Source organism: Haliotis rubra, unplaced genomic scaffold (genome assembly GCF_003918875.1).
Source record: "Haliotis rubra isolate DU_JTF1 unplaced genomic scaffold, ASM391887v1 Scf662, whole genome shotgun sequence".
Taxonomy (NCBI): Eukaryota; Metazoa; Mollusca; class Gastropoda; order Lepetellida; family Haliotidae; genus Haliotis; species Haliotis rubra.
Window position 1 is genome coordinate 452,749 of NW_025767371.1, and position 18,332 is coordinate 471,080.

Here is an 18,332-nt window from a genome sequence, read left to right on the forward strand (position 1 = left end):
TGTACAACTCGTGTCATTACTCTGTACTGTTACATAGATTGGTGTCATATATTTGCCTTAATGGCATGATTACATTAACAGCGTGTGGGAACTGTTTTAATGAAATTCCCTCCAATGTTATGAAGAGTGACATTACAGATATTGCCTTTGGCTGGACGATACACACACGTCATGGTGGTTGAACGTCTACGTCAAATATCACCATGACTACACGTCTTAATGAGGCGCTGGGTGTATCGCCATGTTTATTCATTAAACTACATGTTCAGGTATGTCAGACAACAGAATACCTTCAAGCAGTCACATCATTGGGGCTGGGATCAACAACGTTCTACATGTATAGTTGGTGCTCGCCTATCGTCATCTAATGTTCTTAATACAAGAACTCAATAAAGAAGTGGACATTTATGATAGATGCTGTCTCCATGGAGAGACAATTTTACACGGTGATTTCAATGTAGGTTTTCGTTATGGAGCTATGGTAAAACGCGGGGCGAAATATCTGAACTGGTACTAGAATCTATACTTTACGGAAAAGTGTAATCCCGAATATAACATTTGTTACATTTGACCCATTTCTAAATGACATTGCGGATTTATAATAACAATGACTTCATGTTGTATCGCTATGAAACAGAACATTGTTTTAGATGTTGTCAAACAGATGAAGCTGAGTACTCATCTCCTCAAGAAGAACATTTTTAGTCTGAAAATTATTATCACTTTATCCAACAATCGTTACAAGCTGCAGCTGAACGAAACATACAATCTTAAACATTCTAATCTCATTTAAAACCGTACTGGAAAAGGATAATTTAAGTTGCATAGGTCCATGTGATAGTCTACTAAGGAATGAATCTGTAGTGACAAATAACACGATAAAGATGATGCAGATTACATAGCGTATAAAATACCAAAGCGAATGTTAAGACGCAACATCGTTATTCCAAACAAAAGCTGAAAGATCAAAGGTTTTTCAAAGAAATATGTGAAGAAGCTGACTGCATATAACAGTGTTTAAGAGTAACCAAAAGGTTAAAATAAAGAAGAAACAGATCACATAAAATGAAGAGTAGTTACATGTATGTGTTAAAACTAGGGGTGGGTATTGCAGTGAAAGCATATATTGCGATTTGTTATATTGCAAACATTTTTTAAAAACAAAAAACTGAACTTAATCGAGTTAATACTTAATTTATAAATCAAACACACAACAAAATCACTATATCTGATTAAGTTTAATAAAAACTTTTAATCATGTCAAAATAAATAATATTTGGCACAAATGAAACAAGGAAAGAACAATTTAACATCACCACAGTGGTTAATAGTTTGAACAAGTTTCTCCACTCTCAAAAAAAAACCCTGAAATTTTAGACAGCAATTTGACCTGGTCAGGACATATCAGAGATCACTGGGCATTAATGAGTAAACATTTAAAACATTCAGATCCAAAACATTGCGAAACACTTGAACAAAAATTAAGAACACAACTTCAAACTGAACTTAACTTGACTTCCGGTGCGAAAAACGTAAATATCCGAAGATTTCCTAGTGTTACGAAGTTTTCTGAATGCATGTCGAAATACCGGTTTTCGAACAGTGTATCGCAATACGTATCGATTTCATGTCTGAACCGGTTATATTGCGCAGTCTTAGTTAAAAGCAAAATGAGGTTTGTAATCTAATTTGAAAGATACCTCCAAGATTTGTTGATGCCAGCCACGATGTCAGTTTTGACTCAGATTTACTGATAATGTAGCTGTTCATGTGGAACAGATTGGAAATGATTTATGCGATAAGAGTGAAGACACGTTAGCTCCTTGCTTCTACGACAGTCACGTCTGAGGAGTGACAACTATATACTGAAAGGAAGTTGCCTGGTCCCCGTGGTGCAGTTAATGACCATGTCAAGTACTCTGGTAGATCTATTATTATTATGTGATGGAATTGTCTCTCTTGCGTCTGTATCGAAATGTTTAATGTTGGAAAGTTTTACCTTCTTTGAGTGGCATACAGGTTGGTGTGATGAACAACGGAGACAGTTCTGTGGATATACAACTTCCTGTTTGATATCAGTGTTAATAGCTACACCCAAACGTCGCTCGTACTGATAGTAAACACGTTGTATTTCTATGTTGTAAGGGGTGTTGAGCAGAAAAAAGACAGCCATTTTGTGACGTCATTACACAAGTGTGTGACCTTTTTTGTGACCTAATCAATTTTGACAGTGAGTTTTGAAACCTTAAGCCCCACCCCGCTCTTTTCGATGAGTCCCCTTCCGGCCTAGGTGTGTGACCTTTAGGTTGACCTTAGTGGTCTGTGATAGTAATGTCCTCTATTTTGGTTTATGACGTTATCACACATGGTGTGATACCCGAGTTCATTCTAGATGTGGGAAAATGTGGGCCCATGACTACATCCCCTGACTCAATTTTAGTGGACCATTCTGAAGTTGGGTCCATGTTTTTAATCCTGGATTATTATTCAATTATTTTATGAATAAGAGTGACATGAGTTTGATTTGCTGTCTCGAGTGTTGGGTTCACACTACAGACGTCATATAATAAATTTGATGCATAGATACGTTGTTTTTAAAGGACACCCCCATTTTAATCATTCAAAAAACATTGTGTCCAGATATTCAAGCTGGCACTCTTTACAATATATTGAGTGCTGACACTTGTGTGACCATTCGGTATTTAGTTTGAACCCTTGGCATCATGTATGAATAAGTGAAAACATTAGAATAAGTTATGTCCTTATGATTATGTCATCTCAAAAGGGTCGGGTAGTGTCTCCAAAACAAGCTCTTTCAGGAAACATCATGGCGGGAGTCACTTTAACAAGCGATTGTAGTTTCAAATTGCATTTTTATGCACTTTAATATCTACGTTTGATTCTAGAGGACTTCTGCCTGTATCAAACACACAAAATGTTTATTGCATATTTTGTTTCCTGACGAGCGTGATGCATTTATTTCACATTCTGGGTTTTGGGGGGTTATCAAGAAAAAGAGTCAAACAAAATGGGGATCGTGAGGCTGGAACATGGCAAAAGCAATTTGATTGAGGTTGACAGATAATATGTAGAAAAATAAAACATAAAAACAGGTGCATTTGTTTAATTCTCTAGGTGAGGCCGACTACTTTTGGGACGCCCCTCGTAGAACTCTCCCCGTTTTTCAAAGTCTTACCTGTGAGTAAAGGCCATGGTAAAAAGATGACCATCTAATTACAGAGGTATGCTAATTACACATGTATGCTAATTACACGGTATCCTCCCAAAACTTCCACATCCCAAAATCCACAGCTTATAACAACAACATTTCTGGTTGACTGCACACACTTTAGCATACTGATTACTTCAATCTGTAATGGTTTAACCCATAATCAGTAGTGAATACAAACAGTCACAAAGTAATAAATTCTATATTTTATTAAGGCAGGGTTATTAACAAAAATACATATATTTTCTAGTAACTTAACAGTCTATGTAGAACATTTATATAGAACTTATGTCCTATAGTGTCGGAGATTTCACATTTGACAGTCATAACCCTGTCACTCTGTACTGCTCTGAAGAGTCTGGCGTAGAAGAACACGGCTGTGATAGGGCCGTTACGGTGATGACATTATATACCGCCACAGTGTCACTAACGTAACATGCAGTCTTTTGTCTATTACATATTCTTTAAACATTCTAAAATATCTGACTGACAAATTTCATTAAATCATCGTTTAAAGTAAACATATAAAACTGGCTACTATTAAAAATGTCACTACCGTTAATGTGTCACTACCATAACAATTAATGCCAATGTCCATACCATAACATTATCAATTTCCTGATTTAATTAAAATTGATTTTTGTGTTTATGCCTGGATTTGGTAGTGCGAGTATGTTTGGTAGTAGAGCTTCAAGTAAGCATAATACAATTCACATTCTCATTTTAAATGTTTTGCTACAGATTACTTTATATTTGCAAATCAGAATTGAAAGGAATTGTTTGGCTTGTTGGCCCCTTTTAAGCAATAAATATATAATTTCAAAACTCATTAGCCATGTTATTTTGTAAAACTACATATTTTAATATACATGTACATTAGATATATACGTTAAGCTCGCAGAATTTATGTTTTGTATATTCAGAATACTATGAACGTAATCAACAACATTTTGATATACATGTACATTAGATATATACGTTAAGCTCGCGGTATTTATGTTTTGTATATTCAGAATACTATGAACGTAATCAACAACATTTTGATATACATGTACATTAGATATATACGTTAAGCTCGCAGTATTTATGTTTTGTATATTCAGAATACTATGAACGTAATCAACAACATTTTAATATACATGTACATTAGATATATACGTTAAGCTTGCGGTATTTATATTTTGTATATTCAGAATACTATGAACGTAATCAACAACATTTTGATATACATGTACATTAGATATATACGTTAAGCTCGCGGTATTTATATTTTGTATATTCAGAATACTATGAACGTAATCAACAACATTTTGATATACATGTACATTAGATATATACGTTAAGCTCGCGGTATTTATATTTTGTATATTCAGAATACTATGAACGTAATCAACAACATTTTGATATACATGTACATTAGATATATACGTTAAGCTCGCGGTATTTATATTTTGTATATTCAGAATACTATGAACGTAATCAACAACATTTTGATATACATGTACATTAGATATATACGTTAAGCTCGCGGTATTTATGTTTTGTATATTCAGAATACTATGAACGTAATCAACAACATTTTGATATACATTACATTAGATATATACGTTAAGCTCACGCGTTAAGCTGGTATTTATGTTTTGTATATTCAGAATACTATGAACGTAATCAACAACATTTTGATATACATGTACATTAGATATATACGTTAAGCTCGCGGTATTTATGTTTTGTATATTCAGAATACTATGAACGTAATCAACAACATTTCAAGGTAAAACATCCAAACAAAACTTAACATTTTTTGCCTACATGAAATATGCACGAATTTATATTATATATATTTCAGATTTATTAACTAACTGCTCTCTTCTCCATTAAATATCTACTCTAAGTCAGGTGATGTATCATTATCTGTTGTTTCAGTTCAGTGCACTTCCTGGGCTATCCTATTACCTAAAAAGGGTGATGAGGATACAAGACAAATCTTATGGATAAGGATAAAGAGTTGTTGTTTTAACAATGTTTGGTAGAATTGGGATGTGGAAGTTTTGGGATGTGGAAGTTTTGGGATATAACCAATTACACAGGTATGCTAATTACACAGGTATGCTTATTACAGAGGTATGACCCTCACGCCTGCACAAAACACACTGTTGGAAGGACTACTGTTGAACGCAGCTGGAGAATGGACAATCACATCTAAAGGCTTCCCTGCCCATTTTAGTTCGGACTTTGGGGAGGTGCACTATTCTTATTACTTGAAAGCATAGCTTATTACAAAAAAGCACTCTCCAGTTTATTGCAGTTTCTCGACAATGAGAAAGCTTTCGACACAGTTTGGTTTAATGATTCTTTTCAAATTGTATACTTTTGTATTGAAGGAAAATTATGGTGACTGCTACGCCATGTGTAAGCACACTATATGTGTAAGTACTCAGCTTAAAGATGATAACTTCAAACGCCCCCCTTACACCACATGTTATTACTTGTAATTAAGAATGGACTTAATAATATCTATTTTACCTCTTCCCTATTTCCCCACAGACATGCCAAGGCGGGTCGCGTTAAAAAGAAAGTTGTGTATTTGATCGTGACGTAATTATCTCAGAACTTCATTCAAGGGGAAACCTACTCTCTTTTACGATCACCAATGGTCATAAGCTGTGGATACTTACAATAGAGAAACCGGATCACCTCTATCTCTCAGCTTTTTATTATGTCGAAGCAACTACAGTGTACACTATGAGCAGTGTTTATGTGAAACATTTGTATATGACATAATCAAGCATGCATTTATGTATTGTAAAAAGGCTCAAGAATAAAGAGATCACCTTGTTGAGTTTGTCATTTATTTATTACATGTAACAACATTCTCCATCCTCTGGAACGATCACGATCTCTTTCTGTCTATTGTGCTTGGCAGCCTGCCAAGAGAAGGTGCTATACACATTAAGCACACTATATGGATTAATACAAGGTTTCTTTTTATGTAAAACAGTGAAAATGTGGAAAATCGTCTTGACTAGTGTTCTATGACGACATGGTTGCTGGGCTCTAGCATACACCAGATCGCCTGTTATTCTAATAACGGATGGAGTTATTTCCTGTATGTCTAACTAAGCGTTAGAACAGAGTTGTTGTTTGGAAAGATCTGTGAAGATCCGGGTTAGAATGATCTTCAGTAACCCATGCTTGTCGTAAGAGGCGACTAACGGGATCGGGTGGTCAGGCTTGCTGACTTGGTTGACACATCGTAACCCAACTGTGTTGATCGATGCTCATGCTGTTGATCACTGGACTGTCTGGTCCAGACACGATTATGTACAGACTGTCACGGTTCACTCCCATTAGTTAGACGTCCCATTAGTTAGACATCCCAATTGTCAGACACTGGACAAGGGATTAATTAGGGCAACACTCATTTATAAACGGAATGTCCCAATTGGATATTCCAACCAGTCAGTTGAACCTAAGGAAAACTGTTATTGTGTATAAATATCTTGGGAATATTTTTGATAGAAAATATTCTCTCAAATTGTTTTCATCAAATCTGTGTCAGTAAGCTACTAAAGCCATGTATTTTGTTTTACGCAGAAGTCGAATGTTAAATTATCAATACATTGTCGACTATATCTCTTTGATGCAATGGTGAAACCACTTTTGCTCTACGGTCGTGAACTTTTGGGATATGTTAATTTAAAACAAATTAAAAATGTACATATATGTTCATGAAAAAAATTAATACCTTTAAAGAAAGGTACTTCACTGTATATGGTTTATGGTGAATTAGGTAGTCCCACTTTCTGTTGATGTGAAAACTCGTATGTTTACTTTTTAGTCTAGAAACAAATTCATCTTAGTTGTCTTCAATCTTTTATTCTATTTCTATTCTTATTCTATGTAATCTTCATACTCAGAAGCTCAGAGGTGGAAACTTCCATTCTCCTTTGAAATCTCCAGTTATCCCCTTTCTCCCTTTTGGTACTTCAACCCATCATTTAGTTGGAGAAGGAAGATGGAATACCGTACCAATAAATGAAAGAAAATGTAAATGATGTTGTATGAATGATGTGGATAATGAGTTCCATTATATTCTTAAATGCAAATATTTTAGAAAAGAATAATAATAAATAGTAAATAAAAATATACATTTGTATAGCGCTTGTTTCCAGTATAATCAACTGCTGAAAAGCGCGTGTGAGTAATGGACTGTCCTGGGATACACAGTCCAACATTGGCAGACTTTAAACAAATGTGTTTTCAGTAGTGATTTGAATGATTCAAACTCAGGGGCACTTCTTATTTCAAGTGGGAGGGAGTTCCATATTTGGGAGGCTGAGATTTTGAAACTTCTCTCGCCAAATGATGTAGGAGCTGACGGAAGCTTAAAAAAACACTGTTTACAGGAACGTAGAGTTCTCTCGGGTTTGTACTCTTGGATGAGTTTAGGGATGTACGGAGCAGCATCGCGGTGGATAGCTCGGAATGTCAGAGTCAGCACTTTAAACTTGATTCTTCCCTCAGCTTTGAGCCAGAGAAAGATCAATGTATATACCAGCTTCCTTTATAATCAGATCAAATATGTTAAAATTTAAATCACTCTTTACATGTAAAAAGATATCTGTTATGAAAAATCATTTCAGTAAATTTGGTAAATATATCATGCAAATTGTAAAATCTTCCGTCCAACTACTAGTCCGCCACAATATTAAATGTCATTTGTACCTCAAATGCCGATGATATCGACCTGAGAGTAATAAAGTTCTGTTCTGTTATCCATGTTATGGGTTAGTTAGTCATGTTAAACTGCTTTAAGGTTTATTCGGAATTTGACCCCTGCCCCAACGCACATATAGGACTTAGACATAGCATGTGGTCATCTCGGGGATATCATAGCATACGTATATATAGACACGTGATATCAGGAGTCAAAGTCATCCTTAAAGTTGTGGTCTGGAGAACGGTTCCTTGAAATGATTTCAATCACATGTCAGTGAAACCAGGTGTTTTTATCGTTGGGGCGAACCACAGTGTTAAACAGTGATGTGTACAAATCACCTACGTATATTGTCAAGTTAACAGTGAAGGTCATGATAATGTCATGTTCGTTAGGCAAGTTTATGACAAGTACTGAAGACTTCGTGATATCAGAAGTAGGTAGCTATGCTAAGGTCAGTGAAAATCATTTTTCCAACATACCCTCTCGAACATCAAATTTGGTATATTTGTTGGATTACCCTTTAAAAAGTTCTTGAAAAAATTGTCAGTGATGTTGAAGGTCATATTCACTCTCAAGGTCATGCACTAAAATGCAGCCTGGTGAATGTAATGCTTAGGACAGGAAATAAAAGTGGTCACGTATTGAGCTAACTCACTGAAGGTAAAGGTGACTGGAATCGCCATTCGTAAGCTGGTTCTGTTTCTTTGTGAGTTGAGTATACTCCCTTTGTTCTTGTTTCATGTTTGTAAAGCGTTTGTGCAAGGGAATACACAGCCTTGTCTGTAAGGTAAATATGTGTTACTGAAGACCAATTCCAACCAGGATATTCACGGATTCAAATCTTTCTAATCCTATGGCTGTTTTGAACAGCACTGATCAGCAGACTGATCAACGTCTGTGTGGTACATATTCTCGAAACAAACATGATGTTTGTGAACCTTTTATTCACGGGTTTTCGATACCTGCCAGAATAATGGATGTACAATAATTTTGTTGGGCTCTTTGCACCTCGGTGAAAAATGTGTTTAACGTTTTACCATGGTTTGACTAAGACAGTTCAGCACCATTCAACAGTCGAGTCGACCGGTATTGAAACACGAACAGTTGAACTACATTCCTGGGAAGGGCATATATGGCATAACTTGAAGAGATGCTTTAAAATCAATAAAATATATTGAACAAAGCTGACTCCCGTTCTGGGACATAATCAATTCGGTAGCTATATGCTATGGTCTCCAACCAGGAGTCACCAGGATGTCATGTATGTTTCCTCTGAATGGATGTCACAACAACACATCATTATAAAGAAACTAAGTTGCCTGAACAGTTCTCAGAAGCGTGACGCTGACAAGTAATCAAAGTAGTGTCACGTCAATCACAAGATCTAGCCAATTACTGCTGAACACGCAATAGATGAAACATTAGTTAGGTAACTATTCTAATTTTGTCCAAGGCTTTGGTTATGTATACGAAAGCAGCTGACCAATCACAGCATTCAATTACTTCGACGCTTGATTCACAGTACCACAGAACACTGCTGTTAGAAGACTCACTTTCAGTCGACATACACGCTGGATATGGACATGTCAGACCGATACTGGACTCTGTGGACAGTTGTCTTGTACATCTGTATGGCCAACGTGCCGAGAGGAGCTGAGGCAACATGCACCAATACATATGAGTTCCGAGTTTCCACTGGTTTCTATAAGGACATGAAGATAGACAGTACCATAAGACAACGAGGCAACAAGTCAAGTTTAGTGGATTGTTTGTTTTTCTGCAGCCGGGTGATTGTCAACAACTTCTTCTATAACAAAAACACCAACGACTGCATCTGCGCCCTGGCTTACCCTGGGAGTGCGCTCCTGGTCTCCGGGCCGGGGTACAATCATTACGGTGCAGCAGGTGAGTATTCTAGATAATTACACTCTTCGGTTCCGTTTAACTCTCAGCCATGGTCTAGCTTCATGACCCCGGCCTGTAAATATACGTCTCACTCAGATAATCCAGGGACCGATATTGCAAACAGCTATCCACGCCTTCGAGAAACGATGACGTCATCGATCACGTCACCGAGCCTGACCACTGCATCCATTTGCTTTTATTGATTGGTAGGGACCAGTAAATTCTAACCCCCAAATTTCAAAGGGGCCATATTTAAGAAAATCCCACACAATTATCTGCATGTGCCATTAAGGCGTTCAGTATTCATCGCCATATTTTCAGTCGGTTTCTTTATCTGGTATTTTCGTTCAATGGAACATAAAATGTAGGTTTGTCCATTTTACCCACATGGGGAATCGAAGATGGATCTTTTCATGCACCCGCCATTCACGCAATTTGCCGAAAATGTATTAATAAGTATTTACAGATCGACGTCGCACACTTCGCGTCCTGTAAACAAACTACACGATCACGTGCCCGATAAACAGGGGAATACAGATTTACATTACATTTTCTGTGTATGGAGTGCTGAGATTTCTCTCCTTACAAGTAAAGAAAAACGCCAGGTTTAAAGTCTGGGACCGAACAGTTCTTTCCTAGTTGACTCAGCAAAGATCACTGATGATATGTACATTAACAAATGATTGACGCAGGTCAGATGATAAGTACATTAACACATGATAGACGCAGGTCAGATGATATGTACATTAACACATGATAGACGCAGGTCAGATGATATGTACATTAACAAATGATTGACGCAGGTCAGATGATAAGTACATTAACACATGATAGACGCAGGTCAGATGATATGTACATTAACACATGATAGACGCAGGTCAGATGATATGTACATTAACACATGATAGACGCAGGTCAGATGATATGTACATTAACACATGATAGACGCAGGTCAGATGATATGTACATTAACACACGATAGACGCAGGTCAGATGATATGTACATTAACACACGATAGACGCAGGTCAGATGATATGTACATTAACGATAGACGATATGACGCACATTAACACACGATGATAGGTCAGATGATATGTACATTAACACACGATAGACGCAGGTCAGATGATATGTATATTAACACACGATAGACGCAGGTCAGAAGATTTGCACATTAACACATGATAGACGCAGGTCAGATGATATGTACATTAACACACGATAGACGCAGGTCAGATGATATGTACATTAACACACGATAGACGCAGGTCAGATGATATGTACATTAACACACGATAGACGCAGGTCAGATGATATGTACATTAACACATGATAGACGCAGGTCAGATGGTATGTATATTAACACATGATAGACGCAGGTCAGATGGTATGTACATTAACACACGATAGACGCAGGTCAGATGATATGCACATTAACACATGATAGACGCATATTAAGCTGGGCTTGATGTAGAGACTTGCAATCATGTGCACACACTGTGTTCCAGATTAAATAGGGCGGCGGGTAGCCCAGTGGTTAAAGCGATCGCTCGTCACACCGAAGACCCATGTTCGATTCCCTACATGGGTATATTGTGTTTAGCCATTTCTGGTGTCCCCGCCATAATATTGCTGGAATATTGCTAAAAGGATGTAAACCCAACTCACTCACTCACTCCAGATTAAACACCCTTGTCACATACAAAGCCGCCAAAGACAGTTTCACTGGTTACGTGCTTGTTTATTACTTCTTTCTTTATAAAAATCCCCTTTGAAAAGTTAATCCCGGTTGAAATTAAGGCATATTTATTGCATGAACTCACTGTATGCAATATAATTAAGTCGGGTTCATAGAAGTGTATGGATAATAAATATTGATATATTGATGGGTTGTAAACAGGTTTTCTTCATTTGTTCTTTAGGTCTTATTGGAGGCTATCTGATGCAGGCGATGAATGCTTCATCAGCGGGATATGGGTAGGTTTTTGTAGTCCTTATGTCCTGGCCATTACGATTACAACAGGATATCAAATAATATTCTTAGGAAAAACTAACATCAGTACTGGACCTAGATTTTCGACGCTCTCTTAGCGCTAAGATAGTCGTAAGCTAATGTTAATGTATGGCACTTACGACTATCTTTGCGCTAGGACAGCTTCGAAAATCTAGGCCCTGGAGGATAAGACTCGAAGATGGTTTTAAATTTCCTGTGTTCAACTGTGGTATGATATCCTGAAAAGTCGACGGCACTTCACATTATGTGCCTACTGGATGCTAACTGACTTACCAGAGTTTTATGCTTCAAATTTAGAGGCTTGAACTAAGGACAGCCACTGACTCGTAAATATCGTTTTGCAATCACACATGCACCACCACACGCAAACATACTAACTCACGCATTGCACACGCACACACGCGCATGAATGCACGCTCGCACGTGCACAGCCCACTTTCAAATCTGGATTATACGCCAGATTTAGCCAGTGATATTTACAAGTTCCAGATTTAAAGGCGCTATCTGACGAAATTATGTTGTCCCCTGCCATATCTGTCCCCTGCGAGAGAATGACACACCTTGGTGAAGTGAAAAATAAAGTTACCGCCGATGACGTGACGCCGAGTTAAAGGGCAATAGCGTTGAAACAGGCTGTGGCCAACTGATTTGGGGCTGATACTACGCTGGGCCCGGTGTATTTGGGCTGATGCAACGTTGGGTCCAGTGATTTTGGACTGATGCTACTTTGGGCCCAGTGATCTGGGACTGATGCTAGGCTGGACCCAGTCATTTTGGACTGGTGCTACGTTGGGCCCAATGATTTGGGACTGATGCTACTTTGGGCCTAGTAATCTGGGACTGATGCTACTTTGGGCCTAGTAATCTGGGACTGATTCTAGGCTATACCCAGTGATTGTGGACTGATGCTACTTTGGACCCAGTGGTCTGGGACTGATGCTACTTTGGGCCAAGGGATCTGATGCTACTAGAACCCAGTGATTTGGGACTGATTTTACGTTTGGCTCAGTGATATGGTACTGATGCACTCCAGTTATGCTGGATGCGAGGTATTTTCCAATAACGTAGGTCTGTGCAACGACATGGATTTACTTCAGCAGAAATCCTGAGTTGTTCATTGACACAGGGAAAATACATTATCAGGAATGAAAATGCTCACATGATTAAACCTGGCAAACAACACCCAGAAATGCGAAATGCAAATACACTTTAACCGCACTATCCAGGTGAGGTATCTATTTTTAACACTGATATAAGAGTGGTGTACTTATTTATTTTGACATTTCATGTATCCATGGTTAACGTAGGTTGATATTCAATGTTTTTGTTCTCGTCTTTTAAGGTTTGTTAGTGGAGGCGTATTTACTGGCTGGAGTCCACAGCCGGATGATGAAGCTCCGTGGCTTGAGGTAAATAAACTTACGTACAAATCAAAGTACACACCTGACGATTTGGTAAAATATTTTCTTAAAACAGCGTTAAAATTAGAAAAGTGTTTTGATTGTGGCTTACAAGTGACAAACATTGTGTGCAATAACACCAGATATAGTATCCAATTACAATGTTGCTAGCAAATTATTTGTTTATTTGGGAATAGTCCCAAAACACCAGGTGTGTGCTTTCATTTGTACGTCAGTATATTATTTTTCGAATCAATGAGTTAAACGTAATGCTTACAGAGAATATCTGGACTAAACATCCTGCACTAATAACCAAACTTTCTGTCACCAGGGCAATACAGCCTTTGGCAGCATTTGTGTTGTACATTCAACCAGTGTGGAAAGACCATGTGGTGGTATAGACTATATACACGTGTTGCAAATTGTTAAATTCCGTGACATTATTTATCAATACACTTTAACATTAGGCGCTCTTTGTTAATGTATTTGGGCGTTATGTATATTTAGTATTGTGGTTTGAAGTTTTCGTTGACTTCCTGTGCAACAAGTACTGAAAGGCGCTCATATACGAGCAAGAATTGGCCTTCAGCAGCCTTTGTCGTAACAGATCGGGATTGGGTTTTCTGGTTTCCTGACTTGGTTGATGCATGTCATTGTATCAAAATTGCGTACATCGATGCTCATGATGTCAATCACTGTCATGTCAATTATTTGTAGATCGCCGCAGATCTGGAATATTGCTTACAGCAGCATCACCATCAAACCAAGATTACACAACATGTCTCAACAAAATTATTTGATCTGCAATGATGACAAAATAGAATTAAGTTGGAACTGTTTACTGTTTACAATGGCTGACTCTTCAACAGGTTGGGCTTGGGAAGTTCCTGTACTTTAGTGAGGTTCGAATCTCTTCCACCCAAACCGCTGCCATGACGGACGTCTGGTTCCGGGACTCCGGCGGAAACTGGATACACACGTGGACGAAAAACGACAAGGAATCCGTTGACGGCAGCTTTTTGTTCCCACATTGTCGGGTGGGTTATGTATTGTAAATCTTGCTGAAACGCTTTCCAGTTATTAAAGGGGTGGTCGGGTAACCCAGTGGTTTAAGCATTCGCTCCTCAAGCTGATGATCAATGTATAAAGCCCATTTGTTATATCTCCCGCCGTGATATTTCTGGGCGATTGCTAAAACTACTTCAAGCCTGTTTAGGGGCAGTGGGGTAGCCTAGTGATTAAAGCGTTGGCTCGTCACGCCGAAGACCCGGATTCGAATCCCCACATGGGTACAATGTGTGAAGACCATTTCTGGTGTCCCCCGCCGTGATGTTGCTGGAATATTGCTAAAAGCGGCGTAAAACCAAACTCAGTCAGTCAGTCAAGCCTGTTTGAATATATCATGCGTTGAAAGGCTTTATGCCTCAATAACTGTCTATATATTGGATAGTCTGGGAGACTAACATGGTCACGAGTTAATAAAGTATAATATTTAGCCTTTCTGCCTCAGTTCGACTACGTGAAATAAGAACCGCTAAATGAACCGATTAATAATTGTGTTTTTTTATGAAGGTATATATATACTACTCAAACTTTGATAAGGATCACAAAAAATCACAACTTTACTTAAACGTAGATGTATAATATGAAATTGTATTCATTTAAAACAGGATAAAAAATAATATGATAACCCCTCTTTAGGCAGACAGCCACTTTCTTCTAACCTTATGCACTTGATACATGAGTAACCATAAAAATGGTTTTCATGGCACCAATCAACCATTTTACAAATCATGGAACGATTCATTGACAAATAAAACAACACCTGTCTATAGCAGGTATGGGATCCACAAGATGCAGTGACATACTGAAACCTAAGAACCATGCTTACAATAAGCTTAGATATTTAAACCAAATTTCACCCCACATCATAGTTTTCTGTTGAATCCATGATTTGATCCTTAGGAAAGTGTGAATAGTATATAAAATTCGGAGCGATCACTATAAAAGTCTTTAAAGTTGGTTAACCGATCAGGTGTCGTGGAATCACTTGTAATCACCGTATGTATTTATCAACAGCTGTAAGCTATTGTGTGGGGATGATTACGTCACAGTACATCGACTGTAATATAGCCATGTGTAATGTGTATTCCCTCATTGTTGTGCTGGGAATGATAGCTCACAGTACATCGACTGTACTGTAGCCATTTGTATTCCCTTGGGATTGTGGTGGGGATGATTACGTCACAGTACATCGACTGTAATATAGCCATGTGTATACCCTCGGGATTGTGCTGGGGATGATTACGTCACAGTACATCGACTGTAATATAGCCATGTGTATTCCCTCGGGATTGTGGTGGGGATGATTACGTCACAGTACATCGACTGTACTGTAGCCATGTGTATTCCCTTGGGATTGTGGTGGGATGATTACGTCACAGTACATCGACTGTATTGTGGTGGGGATGATTACGTCACAGTACATCGACTGTGTATTCCCTCGGGATTGTGGTGGGATGATTGGGATGATTACGTCACAGTACATCGACTGTACTCGGGATTGTGGTGGGGATAGCCATCGACTGTAATATAGCCATGTGTATTCCCTGGGATTGTGGTGGGATGATTGTGGTGGGATGATTACGTCACAGTACATCGACTGTAATATAGCCATGTGTATTCCCTACATCGACTGTAATATAGCCATGTGTATTCCCTCGGGATTGTGGTGGGGATGATTACGGCACAGTACATCGGCCGTAATCTAGCCATGTGTTGATTACATAGTTTGATATCCCCGTCAACCTTGATTAGTGTAGTTCCTAGTAATAATACGTCAGTTTTGTTATACATCAGCCTTTGTTTCAGATGCTGACCGTTCGCACGGATGCAGTCAGAATAGCAACGAAGAAAGGCTTAACTGTCCAAATTTACAATATACACGTGTACGGTCGGATGTAAAACATAACATTACACGCCGTGATTTGGATTATTGTTAACTAATCAACTCACTAACTCGAATCGCTATTCGGCTTGTCCCAGTATATTATAGTTCGAGTTGGTCCAGAATGCCGTGGCGGAATGTGCAATCGAATGACTGCCCGTTTGACTCCAAATGAGAACGATAAATTGAAAACTATTTCAAAACCGGAAATGGTTATTAAATGTCAATAGGACACGCTGCAATTAATACCCTGTTTCCAGTAATATATGCCGTTACCTACTATTTATCACTTGAATACGTTGTTGTGGAAAATGACATTTGATAGGTGTACAAGCTCTCATGTTTAACATCCTTACCGGAGGGGACAGGAGGAACTCCTTCCTGCACGGGCTGCCATGAAGCGTCACTGTTGACAAGATGCGCCAATCAACGATGTGAAACAGTTGGTGTTTTAGGTGTATGAAACCATTATATGTCATACTTGAAATGAGTTCCTTGTATGTCTGAAACAAGCTGATAAATGTTGTCCATCGACGTAACAATAAGGCCAGCAGGTGTTGAACAAATCAATACCTTGTCGGATCAATAAATTAGAAATTAGAATCGACGAAATATCAAGCCAAATGTGCAGGTATTAAACTAGTTACTGCATTCAGAATACAGGACACGGCATAAACACTCTTAAAGAAACTGAACTGAACATTATTGTTACAAAATACAAACTTTGAAAACTTAGAATAGAAAAGGAAAGGTGGTGAAAATAGGACCGTGTTACGTGGACGATCTGACATCGTTCTACACATGGCTGTAATGTTCCCGAAGGAAAACTGAAAAGAGTTTGGAACATATCAGAACATCTATTTATTTACTTTTAGGCCACTATCCGTGGCATGTCAAGTCCAATGTACAATATTATTTAAAAATACCCATGTATTGTGATAGGACAGTTGGTTATATTTATACTACCCATCAAAAGTTTAGACTCACTTAAAGCACTTACTATATGTTATGTAAAAACGTATGGTTACATCGAAGATTGATTTCTCCACTAACTTGGGGGAACCAACTTCAAACCTTATGCAGATGAATTGTACGAGGATCATGCATCAAATTGGGGAAAAGCATGTGCAAATATTGTGCCTGTGAACAGATGCGTTTTGGTGTCAAGTTTTGTAAAGAATTTATCCATTTTCACTGGGTTTCATCATTTATTGAACTTATGACAACAATCTTTTCAATCTTACAAACTTGTTTTCAATACATCAGTTCATGTGTAAACAATACCTTTACACAGTATGGAATATTTGGCAAAATCAAGTTTAGAACAGTTGACTGAAGAAAGTGGCTACATTTACACTAGTGAGTCTAAACTTTTGATGGGAGTATACGTACATACCAACTCATAAACATTATAGACAGGAGAGTGCTTGTTTATCTAGAGGACTTGTGGCATAGCATGAGGAGAGAGCAGAGTTTACAGATTTGTTCTTTTAAGTAGAGGACCCTTGTTTTTTTCTGTATTCGCTAAAGCAATCGCAACACAAAAGTGCGTGGTGTTCATCATCAATGCAGTTACTCTGACAAAGGTTACAGGTTCGTTCCATTAAGGGTATGTTGTTCCATCTGCCTAGTTCAACTGGTAATCTGTGACATGATGTCCCAATTTAAATAAGTGGATACCACTGGCTTTTAGGGAGCTTACTAAATTATGGTACTAAAAGAGCTTAGAGACGACAAGGGGGGTCCAAGTTGCAGACATCGTCACTTTGCGGAATGACGTCTGTACCTAAGCCACGTATGTATGTACATTGCCGGACATTCTTATTAGTTACTGTGTTATAATCACGAGGCACCCTTTTGCATTAAAAGTTATTTTGTCCACGTCGAGATATGTTAGATTTAAACTCTACCCCATTGGTCAAGTTCTATTTGTACTGTCACATACTATTTGACTACATCAGAAGTCCCTGACAGAGGGTATTAAAACTTACGTAATAACTTGCGAAGTAATTCTTATTCGATTGTGGGCTGTACAAACTATGTGAGAACGAATTTAAGATATTGACAGGGTTTGATTAAAACCTGATTTGTTAGTCACAGTGCTGAAAACACC

At 38.1% G+C, this 18,332-nt stretch overlaps 1 protein-coding gene across 1 annotated transcript; it reads left to right on the forward strand.

The window, feature by feature from the left end:
• Positions 1-9,511: 9,511 nt before the first annotated feature.
• On the forward strand, positions 9,512-16,369 carry LOC124257507. Its single transcript, XM_046691588.1, has 5 exons — positions 9,512-9,857; positions 11,781-11,835; positions 13,215-13,281; positions 14,142-14,309; positions 16,144-16,369. Exons 1-5 carry the CDS (start codon positions 9,530-9,532, stop codon positions 16,234-16,236), a joined length of 711 nt encoding a protein of 236 aa, XP_046547544.1. The 5' UTR covers positions 9,512-9,529; the 3' UTR covers positions 16,237-16,369.
• Positions 16,370-18,332: the final 1,963 nt, after the last annotated feature.